General features: G+C 44.9%; 1 protein-coding gene across 3 annotated transcripts in view; it reads left to right on the top strand.

The window, feature by feature from the left end:
- The window catches only part of FBXW8 (F-box and WD repeat domain containing 8), a 120,433-nt gene that overhangs the window by 74,550 nt on the left and 23,200 nt on the right, over nucleotides 1-22,683 (top strand). For all 3 annotated transcript variants that reach the window (XM_068990028.1, XM_068990029.1, XM_068990027.1), the window contains exons 6-7: nucleotides 2,809-3,005; nucleotides 5,662-5,868. In XM_068990028.1, coding sequence (XP_068846129.1) covers nucleotides 2,809-3,005; nucleotides 5,662-5,868 — 404 coding nt within the window. The remainder of the gene's footprint in view (nucleotides 1-2,808; nucleotides 3,006-5,661; nucleotides 5,869-22,683) is intronic.

Genomic DNA, 22,683 nt, shown 5'->3' with positions numbered 1-22,683 from the left:
GGGCTCCAAAATCACTGCAGATGGTGACTGCAGCCATGAAATTAAAAGACCCTTACTCCTTGGAAGAAAAGTTGTGACCAACCTAGATAGCATATTCAAAAGCAGAGACATTACTTTGCCAACAAAGGTCCGTCTAGTCAAGGCTATGGTTTTTCCTGTGGTCATGTATGGATGTGAGAGTTGGACTGTGAAGAAGGCTGAGCGCCAAAGAATTGATGCTTTTGAACTGTGGTGTTGGAGAAGACTCTTGAGAGTCCCTTGGACTGCAAGGAGATCCAACCAGTCCATTCTGAAGGAGATCAAGCCTGGCATTTCTTTGGAAGGAATGATGCTAAAGCTGAAGCTCCAGTACTTTGGCCACCTCATGCGAAGAGTTGACTCACTGGAAAAGACTGATGATGGGAGGGATTGGGTGCAGGAGGAGAAGGGGACGACAGAGGTTGAGATGGCTGGATAGCATCACGGACTCGATGGACGTGAGTCTGAGTGAACTCTGGGAGATGGTGATGGACAGGGAGGCCTGGCATGCTGCGATTCATGGGGTCGCCAAGAGTCGGACACGACTGAGCGACTAAACTGAACTGAACTGAACATGCACTGTTGGTGGGCATGTAAATTGGTACAGCCACTGTGGAAAACAATATGGAGGTTTCTCAAAAAAATTAACAGGAGCACTTCCCATGTGATCCAACAATTCCACTCTGGGTTTACATCTGAAGGAAACAAACCACTGTGTCAAAGAGATCCAAGCACCCTCATGTTCACGGAAGCATTTCTCACGATAGCCTAGACATGGAAGCAACCTAAGTGTCCACTGACAGGTGAATGAATAAAGAAAATGTGGTATATGTATATAGGGGAACAATACTGAGCCATAAAGAAGACAGTCCTGCTATTTGCAACAATATGGATGGATCTTAAGGGCATTATGCCAAGTGAAATAAGTCAGAAAAAACAAGTACTGTATGATCTCACTTATATGTGGAATCATTAAAACAAGAAAACCTTCAAAGAAACAGAGATCAGACTTGTGGCTGCCAGGGTAGAGAAATTGATTTAAGGTGGGTACAGAAGTTACAAACTTCCAGTTATAAGATGAGTTCTGAGGGTGTAATGTGCAGTGATGACTGTAGTCACTAATGTTTCGTCACTCAGTCATATCTGACTCTTGCACCGTCATGGACTGTAGCCCTCCAGGCTCCTCTGTCCAAGGGACTTCCTAGACAGGAATGCTAGAGTGGGTTACCATTTCTTTCTCCAGGGGATCTTCCCAACCCAGAGATCGAACCCGTGTTTCCTGCATTGGCAGGCAGATTCTTTACCACTGAGCCACCAGGGAAGCCCATAGTTAATAATACCATATTGTATATTTGAAAGTCACTGTGAGAGTAGATCTTAAAAGTTCTCATAAGGAAAAGGATATTTGTAACTATGTGAGGTGTTGTTAACTTATTGTGGTAATCATATTTCACAGTATATCAAATCATTCTGTTGTACACCTTAAGCTTATATAATGTTATGTGTCCATTATATTTTAACAAAACTAGAAAGAAATTATTTGTTGTGCAAGAGGACCAGTAGAGTAAGTTAAGAACTCCATATGTTAAAACTATTCAGCAATTATGTCCTCCTGTTCTTCTTGGAGGGGTTCCCTGGTAGCTCAGTAGTAAAGAATCTGCCTGCCAGTGCAGGAGACGCGAGTTCAGTCGCTGGGTAGGGAAGATCCCCTGGACGAGGAGATGGAAACCCATCTGGTATTCTTGCCTGGAGAATCCCATGGACAGAGGAGCCTGGTGGACTACAGTCTGTAGGGTCACAAAAGAGTTGGACACGACCTAGCAACTAAAAACAATTCTTCCTAGATCTCTCATAAAGCCGTTTTTTAAAAGTTTATCTTTTTGGCAAAGATAATCTTGGAGAAAATTTTTTATATAGAAGAGAATGTACACTAAATTTCTTTTTTACTCTTGTCTCTTTCCCCTGGTTTCTTTCTTTAGAGGTCAGTCAGTGTTAAATTTTTTATGTGTCCTTCTGGGATAATCCATGTATACATTGTGTGTGTGTGTGTACAGTTTTAAAACACGTAACATAGTGTGCTATACCAGTATTCTGTACTTTACTTTTTTCATTTAATAGTATATTTTGTTGATCATTTCATATAGCTCATATATATAAGACTGACTCTTTTGATTGCTCATTTAAACTCCAAACAATGGAGGTACAAACTATGAGGTATTCAAATTCTTATTTAAGAATTTCTTTATTGGTGAACATTTAGCTAGCTTCCAATCTTCTGACATGGTTAAAAATGTTGTAGTGACTATCCTACATACATTTATAATTTGGTACATATTATCAAATTGCCTCCAGAGTTAGGTGAAATAGTTTACATCCCTAACAGCAGTTTGACAAAAGCCTGTTTCCCCATATCCTCAGCAACAAAATGTTTTATGAATTTTTTTGTCAATTTAACATTGATGAAAAATAGTATCCTATTATAGTTTTAATTTGTATTTTTATAATTGTGAGTGAATTTTTATATTTTTAAAAATGCTGTATGTCAGTTGTATTTCTTTTCCTGTGAACAGCATAACATGCTTAGGTCCTTTGTTCACTTTTCAGTTGCTTTTTTCTTTATTGAATCATATAAACTCTTTGTATATTAAGGAAATTGACCCGTTGTTATGTCATGCAAGTATTTTTTACCAAGTTATTATTTATCTTTTTAATTTCCTTTATGTTACATGATTATTCTATAATTGTGTGTACTAAGTGAATTTGATTCTTGAATTATTTTTTTCTACATAGGATTTCTTAATATTTGGAATCTAAGGACTGGAAAGTATCCTATTCATCGTTTTGAGCATGATGCAAGAATACAAGCTCTAGCCCTCAGCCAGGAAGATGCAACAATTGCCACAGCCTCTGCTTTTGATGTTGTAATGTTATGCCCCAACGAGGAGGGAAATTTGCAAATAGCTGCAGAATTTGAAGTTCAGAAACTGGTGAGCTTTTAATCTGATTGTTTTGTTTTTCATTCTTAGAATCTCTGGGTCTGATATAAACAGAAATGATATTGACAGCACCCATCCGCCCAGGGCTTCCTGTGGCTCTTTGTCCATAAATCTCACAAGAGCTTTGTGAAATAGGTAGTTTTGTTTCCTCCATTTACCAAGAAGTCAGTAGAGACTTAGAGTGGTGAATTGACTCTTGCCCTAGGTATAAGTTGTGATTTAGACCCTCGGACTGGCATTGGGGCTGCAGGTTCTCATCGCTGGCATCCTCAGCCTCCTTCGGATTGACAGGACGTTCACCCGGGCATCTGAGACCAGGATCTGGCCTGATACATGAGTGAAAATGAGTGCAGTGGTACATCCCAGGCCATGTGGGAAAGAAGGTTTCCCTCCTACACTTTTTCCATCGGAAGGTTTTCTCACTTGGCATCAGGAGCAATTCTTGGGTGAGAATAGATTTGGTCACTGTTGATCAGGTAGGCGTGTTCCTCAACACCCTGTGTGAAACCTTAGTAGTTCATTTCATGGAGCCTGTTTTTGAGTTCAGTTGTGCCCTAGCCTCTACATTTGTATGGTGGGAGACCATGTGATGGTAAGAAGAAGAGCTGAAACCTGTTTATGTTGAATTTGGGTTTAGTTTAAAGTGAACTTGGTTTTGGCACTTGTAGGAGAGTGAACAGAAAAGCCAACACTGAATAATAAATTGATGGCCGGACCTGAAACAAATGCTCCTCCTTTCCCTTTTCCTCCCAGTGGGAATCTTGTTAGACATGAATAACTAAAAAGCCATGGTGTCACCACCTTACCTCTGTAAGCTGCTTGTCCCGTTCACGACAAGCCTGTCTGGTTTGGGGGTAGCATTCCCCAAAATGCCTGGTGCTGTATTCTCCTCTTGGGGTTTTATTAGAGAAATGCAAAAGTACCATATTTTTGTTTCTTCTCAAAACCACATAGTGCTTGTTATTTGGCCTCTGCCTAAAGAACTCTGTAGATTAACAATGATTATATGAACTCAGACACTTAAGATGTGAGTCCCTCCAGAAAGTGCAAATCCAGCCTTGGCACTCGGGCGGCATGCTGGCACCAACCAGAAGCTTTGTGAAGTCGTGTCCAGTTCCCAGCAAATGGCACAGTCACAGTCAGTCTGAGCTCTTGATCTGTCAGAAATCCAACATGAAGGTGAAATTTAACAGCTAGACTGAGGATGTTGATTTTAGGAAAGCAAAAAGTGACGTTTAGGATGGGGGACAGGGGACTCGAGCGGCCACTGCTGGAGGCCTGTGTCATAACACGGTCCATTGTTTCTCATCCTGGATGAGGGCCATCCCTGGAAAAGGCACCTCCAGGCTGGGGGCTGCACCATCTCTGTCTTCCTCAGATTGGCTCCCTGAGGCACAGTGGCAGTGCTCCCAGGTCGGTAATGCCAGCCCAGAACAGCTGTCCTTTGTGATGGGCGCTGGGCTGGGGATGTGGGCCGCCACTCACACCGTCGGGCCTGAGGATTAGCAGAGTCACCCAGATGTTTACCTCTCAAGCGCTTCTGGATGGGTCTCAGGATTCAGGCCTTTGAACTCGCTTGGCTTCTTGTCAGGGACTGTGGATTTTCATAATTACAGAGGTGGCTCACCTTCCGCTTTTGTCCTCTCAGAACTTATTCAGGGAGGTGAAGACCCGATGTAAATGGCCCTGGGGCAAGCATGCCCCTTCTGAATCTAGAAAAGCAAGCTATTCTTAAAGGGAGCCCCTCCGGTGCGTGCCGACTAGAGAAAGCGGCAGCAGTAGCACGGCCGGCAGGACTGTGTGGTGTTTCGTGCTCCCTGTGGCCTTCCTACCTTGGACGAGGTTGAAACCGGGAGGAAGCAGGTAACTCAGACACTTTCAGCAACACGTTTGTGGTATTTGCCCAAGCGTGAAAATACAATTTTGGCTAATTTGGAACTGAGTGAATTTTGTCATTTATTCAGTTTTTTTATGAAGAAATAAAAACTAACTCTGGTTTTTGAATAGTTATTGTAGCATCATGGTTCAGAATTTAAAAGATACAATCCGGTTGATAGTGAGAATCTCCCTTCTGCTCTGTCCCACAACTCATTTCTCTCCCTGAAGGTGGCCACTGTTAGATTTGCGCACGTACAAGCCAAGTGTGTCACAGGCTTCCTCTGCCACTTTTACACACCTTGCCACACTGTAAAGTCCTCTTACTTTGCTTCCTTGCTTTCTCCCCCCAAGTTTGTCTCAGCAGTGATCAGTTTGTAAGAGTTTATAAAGAATGTCTATGGTTTTTTCTGTGACTGCATGGTATTCCAGTACATCGGTGTACTGTAAGTTGTTTAATTAGTCCCTTAGTAAGGCATGTTCTGGGTTTTCTGGTTCTTAGCTGTGACCAAATAGGGCTGCAGCAAATAACCTTGTGAATTTTCACTTTGCATTTCTCTTATTAGGAGTATGCTGTGTTTCTTTTATGATGAGCATCATTTCATTTGTGTAGGAACTGTTTCACTTCCTGTGAACCGGCCCTTGACCTGTCTTTTTCTGTTGGGTTGCTGATCTTCTTATTGACATGCAGGAGGAATTGTTCATTTGTGACCAAGTCAGGATGAATTGTAGGTGAAACCTGAAGGACTAACCAACCCTTATCCTTTAACAGGTTGACTACCTTGAAATAGTTCCGGACACTGAAAGGTACCCAGTGGCAGTGGCCACCGCTGGAGATCTGGTATACCTGCTAAAAGCTGAAGACTCTGCCAGAACCCTGCATTACGTCTACGGGCAGCCGGTCACGTGTCTGGACGTCTCCGCCAACCAGGCTGCTTTTGGTGTGAAGAGTCTGGGATGGGTGTACGAAGGAAACAAGGTACAAAAATAGAAAGATGTCCGATTTAACAAAAACACATGAATGTTATATTTGAAGAGGCAATTTGAAAATTAAATCTCTCTGATATATTTTTAAAAGATGTGTTCAGGCAGTATATATTGATATATATATATATGTGTGTGTGTGTATATATATATATATAATCAGCCTGGTTAAAAAAGATTTCAAGTAGCTCAAAATGATATAAAGTGGCAAGTAATTTCCTTTCTCTTCCCTTCCCCCAGCCCTACTCCATAGAAGAAACTATTAACAGTTTTTAGATATCCATCTAGAAAAATTTAATGCATAGATGGGTACATTTATACACTAAAAGAGCGTATCTTTGAAATGAGGTCATAGTGTAACTACTGTTCTGTGCCCAAGGTTTTATTCAGTAGCATACCCTGGAGAGCATTCCGTGTCAGCTCCCTCTCCCTGGGATTCCAGCACTGCCTACGACAGTCTGCTTCACCAGTCTCCTCATCGCTGGGCACTGAGGTTACTTTCTCTCTCTGTGGACTGTTAACAGACAGTGCTCCAGTGCACACTGCAACTTGTCAGTCTCCGGGATGAATTCCTAGCATTTATGCTGCTTGGTCAGAAGGTTGATGGACATTGCCAAAGTGCCTTCTGATGAGGTTGCCTCGAAATTTACATCCTTTTCTGCAGTGTGTAAAACGCCTCTTGATACTCTTTGAGCCAGAAACAAGGAGACAGGTTTCTAATTGAAATTCTTTGCATGATGACTCGATTTTAGCACTACTTAGTATTTTACTATCCTGACTGTAGGCCAAGTATTTAGTCTTAAAACTGACTTACAGAACTCTGTCTTCCAATGGGATCAGTGGGGAGAGTTATGGATAAAGGTTTGTGTTGTTTTGATTTTCCTCCAGTTTGCTGGCTCCTCACCCTGCTGGCAGTGGGTATAATCCCTGGGAAGGAACTTCTCCGAGCCAGCAGCTCCTCTGACGTCGTCCTTTTCCTGTGGAAAGAGCCCTTTCCACGTAGCAGTGTCCTGAACTGGGAGAGAGCTAGACTGGATACAGGCTGTCAGTGTTCCAGTTCTAGCCCTGCCACCCACTCCCCACTGTGACCTTAAACGGGTGGCTTAACCTGCATTGTGCCTTAGTTTCCTCATTTGTAAAAAGGAGTACCATCACAGTACTGACCTCATAGAATTCTAAGATTAAAGAAACAACGTGTGTAAAGCTTTACCCATAGCGCCTGGCATCAGAGAATTAACAGTCTCTGAGTGCTTCCTGTTCTTTTTCGCACTCATAGTCTGAGCCGAGCCTCAGGTTGTGGTTTGTACATTTTGTCTCTCCTGTGTAGTCTCCTGGAAGGTCACATCTCACTTCTCTAGGCGTTCACTGGTTTTGTGACTTGGATTCCTATTATATGTTCTTCAACCAGGAAGCCAGATAAAGTGGTTGAAAATACATGAGACTCATTGTAATCTCACTGTAAAAAGGGATCCCTTTGTGCTCAAGCTGGCCTGCTTTGCTGGAGCCTGTTCAGCGTATCTTAGCTGGAGAGTCTGTGATGATATAATTCCTGTGTTTTATTCTCCTGGAAAGTGGGGAAAAAGGGACAGCAGTTGGTTTCCTAAGGCAGTTTCCTTTGTCAGCCTTTGAAAACACTCTTTTCCCATCCCTGGCAAGCTCATTTATTGAAAGAAGAGAGACTATTTGCTTCTTAATTTTTCATCCATCATGCTTTCAGGTTTCAATTATCTCACTTATTTCTCAAGTTCTCAGTGTAGTGAGGTGATACCTGAATTAATACTAGCCTGGTTTAAATCTTTCATAGTTTTAGTAAATATTTCAGCTGACAGGTCCTATTTCTCTTTGACTTATCTGAGTGGATCTCTTTCTATAGTGATACAGTCGTAGTTGGATGTATTTGAGAAACAGATATATTTGAGAAACCAGTTAAAGGGACGTGTGTGTGCTCAGTTGCTCAGTCGTGTCCAACTCTTTGTGACCCCATGGACTGTAGCCTGCCAGACTTCTCTGCCCATGGAATTTTCCAGGCAAGAATATTGGAGTGGGTTGCCATATCCTCCTTTCGGGGGATCTTCCCGACCCAGGGATTGAACCTTTGTCTCCTGCATTGGCAGGCAGATTCTTTACCACTGTGCCATCTGGGAAGCCAAGCCCCTGGTTAAAGAAATAGCTCAGCACAAAATTAGACTTGGAGCACCCTTTAGATATTGGTCTAAGTAGGCGCTTTTTTGGATGGCTCTCAAATTTTCCAACCCAATTAAAAAGCATTAATTATGAGAATTAGCTGATTTGTATGTTAATTTGATAAAAATTCATTTTAAAAAGTTCCTGTTTCCTCTAATAACTTGTTGTTGTTGTTCACTTACCAAGACGTGTCTGGCTCTTTATGACCCCATGGACTGCAGCACACCAGACTTCTCTGTCCTTCACTCTCTCCTGGAGCTTACTGAAACTCATGTCCATTGAGTCAGTGATGCCATCCAACCATCTCATCCTTGGCCATCCCCTTCTCCTCTTGCCCTCAGTTTTTCCCAGCATCAGGGTCTTAACCAGTGAGTCGTCTTTTCTCATCACGTGCCCGAAGTATTGGAGCTTCAGCTTCAGCATCAGCCCTTCCAATGAATATTCAGGGTTGATTTCCTTTAGGATTGACTGCTTTGATCTCCTTGCAGTCCAAGGAACTTAAGAGTCTTCTGCAGCACCACAGTTGGAAAGCATCAATTCTTCAGTGCTCAGCCTTATCTGTGATCCAACTCTCACATTCATTCGTGACTCCTGGAAAAACCATAGCCTTGACTAGATGGACCTTTGTTGGCAAAGTGATATCTCTCCTTTTTAATTGGCTGTCTGGGTTTGTCATAGCTTTTCTTCTAAGGAGCAAGCGTCTTTTGATTTCGTGGCTGCAGTCAACCCTCCGCAGCGATTTTGGAGCCAAGAAAATAATGTCTGTCACTTGTTAGTGGGTGTTTTCCATTGGTGTTTTAAGAGTGGAAGTAAATTTGCTACAAGAATGTGTTTAAGCACCTCTCTGAAATCTGGCAGTGGCATTTAGTTACCCAGAGGTTTTGTGAGTACACCAGCAAACTTTGATACCCTTGGGTGGGTGGGTTGTTAGTAGTGCTGGTGAGAACTCTGCATTAAGATGTTTCTCCAACATGAACGCCACCCACTCAAACGTGAGGAAAGCCAAGCCTTTGCTGTGAAACTTTCCTTGTTTTTGCAGAGGCGGGACTTTCCATCTGATTATGCTTAATGGGTTTTCTGCTTCCTCGGAAAAATCAGCATTGCCATGTGAATTAAGCCATGTCACAGTGGCTCTGTGAGGTTTCAGTAGCACCCTGCCATTGCATGATGCACTATTGTAATTCTCAAAGTCTTCTGTGTGGCCTCCTAGTCACCTTGCTTGTGAGTTCCACACTTTGGTCCTGTTGGTCTCTGGCCTGGCAGCACATGAACAGCACTTTTTATCAGGTTAGTGTGAGACTGTTAGTTAGCAGTAGAGCGAGCCTGCAGCTGCGTCCACGTGGGGATTTGTGTCTACCTCTGGCCATATGTCTAGGATTCAGATGAAGGCATTATGGGAACACAGAGTTCGGTGTGTCTTCGTTTGTACCAGATACAGAACTGGGGGTCAGCTAGAGCCCACTATTGATTGACTGTGATAAATGCAGATGTGAAGTCCAAATGTTGATGTCGATCTTTTGGCTGGAACTGAAGTTTCCCTGACCTGTAGGAGTATTCCAGTAGTGTTATTTTTGTTTACTTGGAGAATATCCTTGTACCATCTGATGATCACATTAGCATTCTCTAGGTACCACAGCTGTCTGAGCATAGTAATAATGGTTCAGACTCATCCATTCACATGCCTACTAGCCAACCTGTCACATATTCGTCACAGAGAGTTACAGGACACCAGTCATGTTGCAGCATTGGAAAATTAAAACAGCATTGTGCACAGGTCTCAGTAGTCTGGTACGTAGGTTACTAAGCTAGTAAACATAGTTTTATAAGGAAATGAAGCCAAGTGACTTAGGAGAAATGATTTACTTAATCAAAGGAAACACATGTGATTACAGCTGGGTCAGCCATGTCCAGCTCTGGTAGGAAGACCAGAGAAAACGCTAGTGGTCAGCCACATCTTGGTTTGTCCGTGGCATAGGGATCCTCAGATTTCTGGATTTCAGAGGCCAAAACTAGAGGCCGTGCCTGGGTTTACCACCTTTTCCTTTGGCCAGGTAAAGTCATGGAAAAATGGCTATTATCTATTTTCATTCTTTCTTAAAAGAGCAGATCTTTAAACACCCTTGAAAAAGTACTTTTTGACTCGGTAATGCATTCACCTGATTCAGAAATCAAAAGATGTGAAAGGGAGGGTGCACAGTGGGATGACTCCTCCCACTCCTTCCGACCTGCCACCCAGGTTCTCTTCCTGGAGCTGAGACCGTGTTGTCAGTGTCTTGTACATCCCTGCAGAGTACATCTTATGCGTATGTAAGCAAATTATTCATGCATGTCCTCCATCCCTTCTTTCTAAAAAATATAAATGGTAAAACACACTATTTTTGTCCTGCATCTTGCTTTTTCTTGCAACAAAATGTCTTGGAGATCATTTCATCATTTCTTGTAACATAATAAAGAACTTCCTGGTAGTTTGTGTGTGTGTGTGTGTGTGTGTGTGTGTGAGATTTAATGATGTTGCACTTTGTAGTTGTCCCTTAAGTAATTAGGCTACCTTACCCCCTGTTGATGGATGTTAGCTTGCTCCCAGTCTTTTGCTGTTGTGAACAACACTTGATCCATGTGAACGTATTTGTAGGCTTAGTTCCTCAAAGTAAAAGACTTGCTGGGTCAGAAGGGTCTGACCCTTCATCATTTGGTAACTGTTGCCCTCTGTAGAAGATGTTTCTTGGAAAGTGGTGGATGGCAGTGCATCCCATTCTCCTCGCTGTTCCTTAGCATCTTTCCTTTCAACAGGCTTTGCAAAAGGTCACAAACAAAATGAGGCTAGAGGGAATAAAGAAGGCTCTGTCTGGTCCTGACCCTCATTTAAATTATTTTGTGGCACTCTGCTTTGATGATTTGTGACCTCATCTGGAATCACAGGCTTCACCCGGAATCAGTGCGGTGGGCTCGACAGCCCTGTCAGACCTCCATAAGGGTGGAAAGAACTGTAACACACACTGCTGTGTGCCCTTTCTCTGCTTGTTGGCTATCACATGAGAGAAGCCCATGGTTATTTAAAGACCGTAGACTCACCTGTCTCTGTGCTGTAAACTGAGGAGGGCTGGACATGTGACTTTTCAGTTTCTGTCCAGCACCCACATTCCTTGAGTCTTCAGGCGGTTAGGTGGTTTAAACTTTTTCCTTCACCTGTGGAGTCGTGTTCAGCTGATCCATCCTAGGGGGCTGCTGGGGAGCTGAGGGCTTCTGGAATGGGTCGAGGAATCCCTTGCTCTCCTGATACTTCTCTAGCACAGTGGTTCTCAGACTTTTTGGCACCAGGGACTGGTTTTGTGGAAGGCAATTTTTCTACAGACTGGGGCGGGGGGGGGGGGGTTGGTTTTGGGATGATTCACATGCATTACATTTACTGTGCACTTTATTTCTATTTTGTTACATCAGCTCCAGCTCAGGTCATCAATCATCAGATCCAGTAGACTGGGGCCCCCTACTCTAATGAGAGGGCTTCCCAGGTGACTCAGTGGTAAAGAATCCACCTGCCAATACAGGAGATGCGGGTTCCATCCCTGGGTCAGGAAGATCCCTGGAGGAGGGCATGGCAGCCCACTCCAGTATTCTTGCCTGGAGAATTCCATGGACAGAGGAGCCTGGCAGGCTACAGTCTATGGGGTTGCAAAGAGTCGGACACGACTGAGCATGCAATCTCTAACAGGATCTCCTAAAGGTCATGCTTACTGCTGGCAAGAATGATTGGGCAGGAACTTGTTTGGTACTTTTTCATCAATTCCTGTGTCTTGCTGGACAAGGGAGATATGTGGTGAGCTGCTTGAAGGTCCTTTTACTTTTAGATGAAAATGGACTCTCTGAGTTTTGACATTGCATTCTTCGGTTGTCACACTGCAGTGGCATAAATGATCTTAAAGGTAGCCATTGCTAGGTGGCATATGATTGTAAAAGAAAACAAGTGTAATAGCATTTCCTCTGGCCTCATTTCTTCATGTTGCAGGGCAGAGATCGGTGTCAACTCCATTATTGCAGCCCTCTGTGCCCAAACAGCCCCTTAAAATTTGTTTTTATGTCTCATATTTCCTGAACGTTTCAAAAATACTTCCATCCATGAAAATGTTTTTATGATGCCATATCATCTTTATTAATTCTTTTGCTACCTGAATTAAATTTTGCTTGCTGAGCTGGAGGATTAGGAGATAGAATTGCCTCATTTAAGAGCATTATGTTGACGCTGAGTCTCATGCCTCATCAAGGAAGAGAGAGACCCACTTACAGCTCTTCGCGTCATTCTTTGTATTTGGACATATTTCCTAATTTAGTCCTAATGCGCTTGGCATTTGGCAGCAGGTTTTATTAAGCAGCATGTGACACACATCCTAATCAGGGGACATGAGTGAAGTAATCCAGGAGGCTGGGTGTGTTTGACAAGGACCCTGGCTTGGCGCTGCCTCCTCAGCTTACATCACACTGGAAAACAATTGCTAATGTCTCTTAGGATAATCATTCCCCATACGCAGACGTGAAAAGACTCTGGATTGGTTATTGCCCACATCACAAGTTGAAATACCTGTCTGGGAGAGCCTTTGGTATCCAACGCAGTGCTCATGGATCCTGGCTCCATTCTCCATACCTACACTAGCATGTGAAATCTGTCTTCCTTTTTGTTCAAGGTTCCATTCCAGAAGAGAACTAAAAACAGTATTTTACGAGCAGGATGACTAATTTGAAATGTAAAGTTCACAAAGTAAATAAATGTTTCATTTCCTCTTTACTTTTGCCTTAAGCCTTTAATATTTTTCATATTTAATTACTTTCTGCTTGGAGAAGTTTAAGAAAATAGCACTCGGAGACCCATTTTCTGGATTGTTAGTGATGTTGCCAAAGGTTCCACTTCTGTTGCTCAGGATGCTGTCATTAACCACTGCTTACTGAACACATACTATATGCTGGATTTCTGATTGTGCTGGAAACAGTGATGTCTCAAAACATGACATCTGCCTTGGGGCTCACCGTCTTGTGGGCTTTAACAGCAGTGTGGCAAATGCAAAGATGGTTTTCTCCTTGTTGAGATGGACATGAGGTCATAGGGAGACCTTCACAGTGTATTTCCTGGATTCCAGAGTAATTATAGACAATTACATAGATGAATACACAGATGAGGCTTGAACATTCATATGCATTTTGTACATGTTTTAATATTAAAATATATCAGTAATTGGCTTGTTAGTATATTGTTAAAAATGAATAGTTCACATGTTTCTGAAAACCTTGAAATGCCTCTGTAGAGCCCCAGAGCTTCTCAAGACCCGTCTCTGACTTAGAGACCTTTGAGGACCCGACCACCTCTTGGATTCTCTACACCCGTAGTGGGTGATTCTGCAAAACCCATTTTTGGAATGCTGCCACTTGTAGAAGCTGAGAATGCTTTAGGATCTCTAGCGGTCCGGAACCACTCCAGGGAGAGAGTGAGGAAGTTACTGAAAGTGAATATAGGGAAAAGTATTTTCAGCTAAGTTAGGCAGTGGTATAACTACTGAGGATGGAGCCAGGGTTTTAAAGTCATATAAGCCTTAGGTGAAGGTGAAGTTGCTCAGTCATGTCCGACTCTTTGCGACCCCGTGGACTGTAGCCTACCAGGCTTCTCTGTCCAGGGGATTCTCCAGGCAAGAATACTGGAGTGGGTTGCTATTTCCTTCTCCAGGGGATCTTCCCAACCCAGGGATCGAACCCAGGTCTCCCGCATTGGAGGCAGACGCTTTAACCTCTGAGCCACCAGGGAAGCCCCCCCATAGGCAAGTTGCTTATGTGCCTCAGGCTTCCCATTTGGAAACGGGAGAATACCTGGGGAGAACAGGAAGCGTGCTTATGCCTGGTGCTCAGTACCTGTTCAGACTCTGCCTCCCCACCCCCACCAGCTTTGGGTCAGAGTTCATCAGGAAAGCCTGGGCGAGGGGACCAGTGCAGAGGCATCAGGCCTGGAGGAGGGTTTCCGGGCACTGGGGTGGTCCAGGTGGGCTGGAACACAGGTAGGGTGGGTGGGTGTGGGAGCTGTGCTGAAGCCACGTCTACAGTCACAGCAGTCCGTGTGCATCACAGGATTCATTTTCCCAAGAGCTGTTCTGAGAGAGTGCGTGTAGAGTAGGGAGGGCTGGGGGAGCTTGGCCTCTGGCAGGACGAAAGCGGAAAGTTAAAGCGTGTGCTGAGTCACCTTGTGAACGGTCACTGTGAGATGTGGAGCCTTGTCTGAGAGGACTGGCACTGTGTCTTAAGTGTCTTCTGTCTTCACTCACGCTGGCATCGTTTATTTATCTGTGACATTCGTACCATTTTCTGATTTCTAAAAAAACATTGGTCCGTATTCTCAAGTCACTGAGCACGTTTACAAGACCATTACAGTGACATACGTGGTGATCATTTCCTTTTTTCTCATTTGTCTTTTGAATTAAGCTTAGAGTTTTATTTAGGGCCTAATTTTTCTAATGGCTTTCTTGATCATTTATGTGGAGTTTCCATCCTGGTTTACCATTCCACAGCCGTGGGAACTTGGAGGGAGTTATCTTGCATTTATGTCAACTTCTCAGTACATGTGGCTTTGGTTTCTTCCTGGTCGATGAGGAGCAACAAGGTCTGTTAGGGTTAGAAATCAGCTTGTTTTTCCAATTAATGAGATCAAGGGGGCCTGTCAGAAATGTTTGCCTTGGCCCTACAACAGGAACAGTAACATTGTACAGTAGGCCACAGACTTTCCGTGTACATATGTCCGGACAGTTGAGACAAATGGTGTTGGTTTGGTCAAGGGCAGGAGAAGAGGGCACACAGAAAATGGCCTGAGTGGGTTTGAATTTCAGAATATTTAAGAGGTTTTACTGTTTTCAGGTTCACATGGCAGCTTAAACTAGACTCATGAAAATATTACAAAGTGGAGGGCTTTTGCTTTTTCTTCAGTACGTAGATGAATGTGACTTATTAATTTGACCAGCACTTCAGTCTGTAAGGCACTGTGTTAGAGAGTGGGTTTATAATTAACATTAATTATTGAGTTGCAGATGCATTCTTCTAATGGACACAAAGTTGATCTCCCAGTGTGTTACTAATTTACAGGGTAAATCTGGTTCTGTAGATGGACAAAGGAAACCCCAGCTGAGTCTACGTGTGAGCGGTCACATTCTAGATGAAGGGCCTCCGGAGGTTCTCAGGCCCGGCAGCTCTGCCGTCACCTGGTTCCAGCCTCGGCTCACCTCCCCGCTGCAGGTGCGGAACTGACGGCCTGGATGGGGACCGGATTTGATGCACGGGTTTCTTTGGCTCCTTTTAGCCTCAGACCTCTGGCCCAGGCTCCGCCTCTTCCCCTGGTGGCCTCTCTGCACTGTTTCCTTAGGGTGTGAACTCTTATCTCCTGTTCACAAGTTTTAAAATGTATGTTGAAAGTGACCTGAGAATACTTCTTCCCCAGCCCCACTCCCTCACCCGCCTCTGCCCTTTCCCTGCCTTTGGGCTCTTGTACCGCCTGTCAGTGCCCCTCCTTGTGGTCCCTTTCAGGTTTTGTCAGAGCAGTGGCTGCGTGCTGAGGATTGGAGGCGAGGCCCTGGTGCCCACCTTCTGCCTGGCCTTGGTTCCTGTTCTCCACACCTCCAAAGGGAGCCCGTTGCTCCAGCCAGGCATGTGCAGTAAGAGGATGCTGTGTTTCTTCCCCTCCTGTCTGCTCATGTCCTCTCAGGGAGTCCATCCAGTGTGCCCTGTGAGAAGCAGCCTTACTTGTGGTGCTGGCTCTCAGTGAGCGCCTCCCTTTCCTGACCCTCAGGTGCACAGGCCCTGCCTGCGTCTCACACTGCCGTGTTGTCACTGCCCAGCCCAGCACTATCTTAACCAGACGGCCACCAGCTGGGAGGCAGGGAGTGAGGCTTTTGAGCTGAGCACCACTGCTTTAAGGTCGGAAAGTCTTTTTGGCTTGGGAGGCAGGGTCGGTGTAGGGCAGGGGTTCTCAACACCAGCGAATCTCAGAAAAATACAGACCTTGGGCCTCCACCCCTCAGGCTTCTGACTCAGTGAGTCCAGGGGTCGGGGGAGTGCCTGAGGCTCTGCCCTGTGCTGCTGATGCTGCTGGTCTGGGAGTCGCATTTTGAGCACCCTGGGGTGGAGGTTTAGGATGATGGTTTCTGAGGTCCCCCCACCTGGCCGTGAGTTCTAGTTTCAGAACTTCTCTACTGTGTAAGTGACTTGACCTCTCTGCACCTCCACTTCCTCACGTATAAAGTGAGTAAAATCGTGGTACCCACCTTATGGAATTGTGGGGATCAGGTAGGTGAGTGACTGCAGTGTCACAGTGTTGGGACCTAAGAGGACACTGTAACTATCAGCCGTTATTTATGACCATTTTTGCCAGGAAAAGGAAAAAGCTTGTCATATGGTGCCATATGGTCAGGCAGACACTGACCTGGAAATGGGACTAGTTGGGCTCTGCCTCATGCATCCTGGGCTGCTGCTGTTACCTGTGTCATTTGGGGCAAGCTACTAATATTCAAGTTACTTTAAGGCTCGATTGCTTTATGCACAAAATGTGTACGGTAATGTCAGTCTTCCTCTACTGGTTGCGAGAACCAAATGGAATGATATTCTGACAGGATTTTTGTGAAAAGATTATCATGATTGTTAACAGCTAATATTTGTCTTTATGTGCAAGACACTGCTGAGCATGTTTGTGCCAACACCAACATGGACCATACAGTGTCGTTGAAAGGTTGTTAGATCTTCAGGGTGTGAAGGGAGCTGGGGCGGACTATGCGCCCTCCATCAGAGGCCCCAGAAGTTCACTGCGGTTTTTCATGCTCCTCCATCAGCTGATTGTAGCGACAGTCTGCCAGTCTACCTGCTTGTAAGCCTTTGTTCAGCCCCAACTTGGGGCCAAATGAGGAGTTGCCAGGCCAGTTGAAAATTGATGCCCAAGCCACAAACTGTGCTGACCTTCAGATACAGTGTGAATCGACAGGTTCACTAGTGTTGTTACACTACTGTCATCTCACTTGCACTCTTCCCAGTTAAAAAGTAATGTCCAAGTTGTCTTGAATTTTGAAGCCTTCATTTTGTAGTCTGCAGCCTAGGTTTTCCTCCCTCTACAAGCACAGATTTAATGATAACCTTCTTTCTCACGGGGCTGTGATTAGTTACACGTGAAGTGCTCTGAAACTGGCCATGCACACTCTTCATTATGATGAGGCCTGTTGGGTGCGTGAAGGATGTGAGGATTTTCAGCTTTGAGTTACACACTTGCATAACAATTACAGTCTCCTCACTGCACTGAGTGCTCTGACAGTGAACATCTCCTGTTCATTTCGGGTTCCCCATTGACCCGTTGTTTTGCTAGTCACACCTCTTCACCTTCTTCTAGCACAAGGACATAGACTGTCTACACAGATCCCTGAAGCAGAGCAGAGAGCCATTCTCGGCTCAGTCCACAGAGTACACCTGCCTTCCTTTATTATTTCCAGCATCTGTGGATGTAGGGGGGATGGGGAGAGATTGGACCACAGGCTGGCCTGCATTGTCACCCAAGCGTGCGCTTGCTCTCTGCGTTCTTTTCAGGCTTAGGTCACAATAGGTGTCGGCTTGGCCTCACTCTGGCCCTTTGTAGACATCTGCCCACATCACAAAGCCCCACGTTTGGCACGGTCCGTGGTGATTGGCAGTGCCTTCCCGGGCAGAGTCCAGTCCTGGAACAGTGGGGGTTGCAGGTGCATTGGCGCGTGGTGGTGGGGCGCGCACGCGGGCCTTGCCTACCCAGCGCCTGGCGCCGCTCAGCAGCACCGTCCCATCCCTGAGATATCTTGGCCTCGTGGGCTTGTCACTCCAATTAAAAGTTAAACATGAAAGCAACCCGGGCTACTGCCCGCTTTGTGTGGCGTTGGAGGGTGGACTGTGCCAGAAGCGTGTCATGGAGATTGTCCCGGGGCTGCTGCGGCCGAGGGATCTGTGCTCGGGCCAGGGGTCCATTTCTTCAGCTCGGCAGCTTGTGCTCACCGCTGCTGAAAGCACCTGAGAGGCAAGCTTTTGTCTGCCAGCAGAGTCACCTTTGGAGTGGTGGTGAAAGTCATTTTCCACATGTTCACAGATACGCCGCCTTACCAGGCCTCGCACGCTGACTTATCTCTGGCAGGGACTTACAAAATAGTCTCTCTGGCTGATTGTCAAAAATTACATCATATCGGAGTAAACTGCTTTTAAATCAGACATCCATTATTCATGTATATTAACTGCTTTTTTATTTTTTTATTGGCTGTTTTGCGTATGATTTACTCTCTTCTCACCAGCTTGGCCTCCCAGCCCCGCTGATTGTCTGTCTTTCTCATCGTGTTTTTTTTTTTTTTTTAATCTTAGTTCATCTGTGGATTTATAGAGGCGATTCACTTAGCTTAGTATATGAACATCGATAAGCAGACCCTGCATTTTTTGTAGTAAAATTTTTGATCACGTTTCTGTGGGTCATATTTATGTCAGGTCAGGAGATCAACCTGGGTTGTTTACATGAGTAAATTCTGCCCCAAAAGTGAGAGGTCTTTTTCTTTTGTATCTTTTTTTTTTTTTTTTAAGTGAGCATTACTAGTCTTGTACTTTAAGATATGTATTGAATGAAACTATACCTCCCACTTACAAACCAGCTAAATATGTTGCTGTTGGTAGAAAGCAGTTTGGTTTAATGTGTTCATTTGTATTTGTGGCGCATGTCTTTAATGTAAGGCCAGTGTATCATTTGCCTATAATCAGCACATGCAGAAATGTGCAGCAGTTACTCATTATCTCATCAAAGGTATACCAAGTCCATCCTGTGTGCCAAACACAACAGTACAGGTGTCCAAGACGCCAGACCCCATTTCTGGAGGTCCCCCATGCACCTGGCATCTTTGTGCTCCTGGTACATTGCCCTCATGCGGGGCACTTGACTGTTTGGAATAAGAAGGACTAGATGGAGTTTGTTCTGTTTATTTAACCCCAAATCAGCATTGTTGTGGTGGTGTATAGTCAACACTCATGGACTTCCATGCACATTTACCTTATTCTTTGCTCACTGCTCCTCCTGGCAGTTTAGACCTTTTCTTCTGGAATGATTTTATACCTTTCAAAAGTATATTTTTCATTGAAGATCTCGTGACCACAAGTGCTCTCTCTGTTTTTATCCCAAAGCATCTTTATTTCATGCTCTTCCTTGAAAGGTGATTTCACCAGTCCTTTGTCATTCCAGGATGGATAGGTGTTTTCTCTCAGACCTTTGAAGAGATGATTGGTTTTGACTTCCACTGATGTTAACTGAGAGGCTGTTTAATTTTCATTCCCACTTAGGACTCTTTCTCTTCTTTGGCTGCTTTTTCCTTGTCTTTAATTTTCTGTGGTTTCTCTCTACTATTTCTAGGTGTGGATTTAGTTTTGTTCTCCCTGTTAGGGATTTTCTGGCACTTCTTTGCTTTCAGTTGCAGAAAGTTCTCAGCGATTGACTTGTTGAAATTTCCCCTCCCTCATTCTCTCTATTCTGTCTTGAACTCAGGTTAGCTGCTTTCCCTTCTCTGCCCTCCCCCAACCACTCGTCTTTTCCATCTCCATCTCTCTCTGTTGCATCCTGAATAATTTCTTCATTTTTCTTCTAGTTCACAAATTCTCTCTTGAACTCTTAATTACTTGTTTAACTCATCCACTGATTTTTTATTTTTAATTTCTAGAAAGTTGTTTTGCTTTTCAAAGCTACTTAATCAAACTTGCTGCTTTGACCCCTCATTCACTTTTATTTCTGTAAACATTTCCAGCATGCATATTTTTCTTCATCTGATAAACATCTGATGTCCTTGGAACCCTGATTCTTCAAGTTTATGTCTCTCACTTATAAAGAGTTGTTTCTGTCTTTGGAAAAAATTTTTTTCCTTTCCTGTTCTTTTTTTTTTTTAATTGAAGTACAGTTGATTTGACACTTGTCTTCATAGATGTTTCAGGACGTGCTTTTGCCATGTACATGTGTGTGTGCCCAGTGGTGTCCGAGTCTTTACAACCCCAAGACTATAGCTCGCCAGGCTCCTCAGTTTTTGATTTCCTATGCAAGAATACTGGAGTGGGTTGCCATTTCCTTCTCTAGGAAAAATAATTATTTTTATTTATTTTTAAGAACTATGAACTCATACTTGGCTGATCTCGAGTTGTAGATCTCCTACTGGACCTGGGTTGAGAGGGTCTTCCTCCTGTCAGTATTCTGCCAGCTACCAGGAAGCATGTTACCAACATGAAAATACTTTAATTACTAGCCCTGGGGTCTTTTGGCCCTGCAGGTCATATGACTTCAAACCCCCAGCCTGTGTGAGGGTTGCAGGCCCAAGGGCAACCAGTTTCCATCCTGAGCTGAACCTGCAGGAGGCTCTGTGTGCCAGTGAATAGAGTTTTGCTCCTGGCTCACCTTTTGCCAAGTGTACATCGCTGTCCGAGGGCCCTAGCTTTAGGTAGACTCCGCAGTGCTGGCTCCCCCTGGCTCTGGCTGCAGACTGTGCCCGTTTCCCCTGTTTTCCAGGCTCCTGACCCCGGCAGACATTCCCCAGAGCAGCCCTTGGCCTGAGTGCTGCCTCCCCTTCTGCTTATAGTGTTCTCTCTGTGTCTGGCTCCTTGGAATTTCTCAGATTTTGTAATTAAACAGAACGTTTGAAGAATGTTTAATAGATTGAATCTTAACCAGCCATCCTCAGTGTTTGAAACAGGATGGTTTTCCAGACACTGTAGTGTGCCGTGTTGTCAGAGGTGGAACCTGGGGCCTGGATACAGCGTGGGAGTTCTAGAATCTGGATATTGTGGAGAGAGAGCTATGGAACCTTCTGTTTTGAGCACAGTGAAGTGGTTCCTTTGTGCAAGCTGGCAACAAGATTAGACATGCATGAATGGGGGAATATGTTAGGCCAGACAAGGCCTATCTGAGTATTTATTGTGTGCCAGACCATGGTAGAGCTTCCCCGGTGGCTCAGTGATAAAGAATCCACCTGCCAATGCAGAAGATACGGGTTTGATCCCTGAGTTGGAAAGATCCCCTGGAGGAGGAGATGGCAACCCACTGCAGTATTTTTGCCTGGAGAATCCCCATGGACAGAGGCGCCTGGTGGGCTACAGTCCATAGGGTCGCAAAGAACTGGACACAACTGAGCGACTGAGCAGACACGCAGACCGTGCTAAGCCCTGGGTTTGCCTGATAGTCATGTAGTTAATGTGCAGGCACTTACAGAGTACCTGGCACTTGCTGGGTCCTTCGTCAGTGCTGCAGGAATGAATGATAGGATTGTTGCCCCAAGGAGCTTTGGTCTAGGACAGTGTTTACAGCATGTGGCCTGGCGCTTCGTAACAGAGCCTCGGCTGGTCTGTAAAGTCAGTCTCCTCAGTGACCCTCTTGCCCTCCAGCGTTTGAGAACCACAAGTCTGGGGAAAAGTCGGAGGAAGCAGATGCACAGTTCTAGATGGCGCCTTGGGGACGCTGGATGGAGTGGACTGCGTAGATGGTAGGTACCTTCAGCACTGATAGGAGGGCTAAACTCTGCTAAGGGCTCAAAGAGAATACAAGATAAGCTTGATTGGGATGAAAGAGAAGAGAGCATGAGGCTCTACTTTCTAGAATTTGGCTTCTTAATTATGACTTTACCCCCTCAGAAGAGTATATGTGGTAGTGGTGGAGGTGAGTTGTTAGAGATCAGAAAAGAAAGTAGGTAGACTGTCATCTCCACGAATGGCAATCAGGTCTTCTCCCTGTGACTTTTGTCTTTCACTTTGCTGCAGTCCAGCACAGCATCTCCTCACCTTTCCTCTCTGTGGCTTCTCCTTTTTAAGATGGTGGCAGACAAACTATCTTTATTTCACGCTTTTAAAAAAGCTGTAGTCTTGTAAGGAAGCCTTCTGACCACTCCTCACCTCTTTGGAAAGGCAGACAAGCTCTATTTGAGTATTTCTTGTGTACAAGACTTTGGTAGGGCTTCCCAGGTGGCTCAAGTGGTAAAGAATCCACCACTTGAGAAGCTCCCCTGGAGGAGGAAATGGCATCTCATTCCAGTATTCTTGTCTGGGAAATCCCATGGATCAAGAAGCCTGGTGGGCTACATACAGTCCATGGGGTTGCAAAAAATTGGACACAACTGAGCAGGGTCCAGAGGTGAGCCTGCTGCTTAGGGTGACATTGGTGGTGGTGTCATGCCTTTGACAGATGACATAGAGTAGTTTGAGGAAGACTCACTGTTTCTGGTAAACTTAAAGTACAAACAGAGTTCCTTTCTTCAGTCATTAGCGCATGACCACAAGTCTGGGACTGCAAGGCTCTGTAATTTCTTCAGAACTGTTTCTGTACACAAATGGTTCCTGTTTCATAATGAGGGGAATAGCAGTCCCAGATTTCAGAAATGTTTGCAGCTAAACCCAGGTCTTACTGGGTGTAGTTGACCTGCCTTGAACTCACCCCACTGCAGGGACAGAGCCGTTTCTCATCCCTTTCTGTCAGGATCTGGTTGGAAAGCCTATGCTAGACACACTAGCTGGTCTGGGTCACACCTGGGAGGGAGCAGGGTTTGCCTGCACCAGGGTGTTGCCTGAGCTTTCCCCGATGTTGGGCCTGTGGCTGCCACCT

This window comes from Capricornis sumatraensis, chromosome 17 (genome assembly GCF_032405125.1).
Source record: "Capricornis sumatraensis isolate serow.1 chromosome 17, serow.2, whole genome shotgun sequence".
Classification (NCBI taxonomy): domain Eukaryota; kingdom Metazoa; phylum Chordata; class Mammalia; order Artiodactyla; family Bovidae; genus Capricornis; species Capricornis sumatraensis.
The sequence above is the reverse complement of the archived record's forward strand: the minus strand, read 5'-3'. Positions and strand labels throughout refer to the sequence as shown.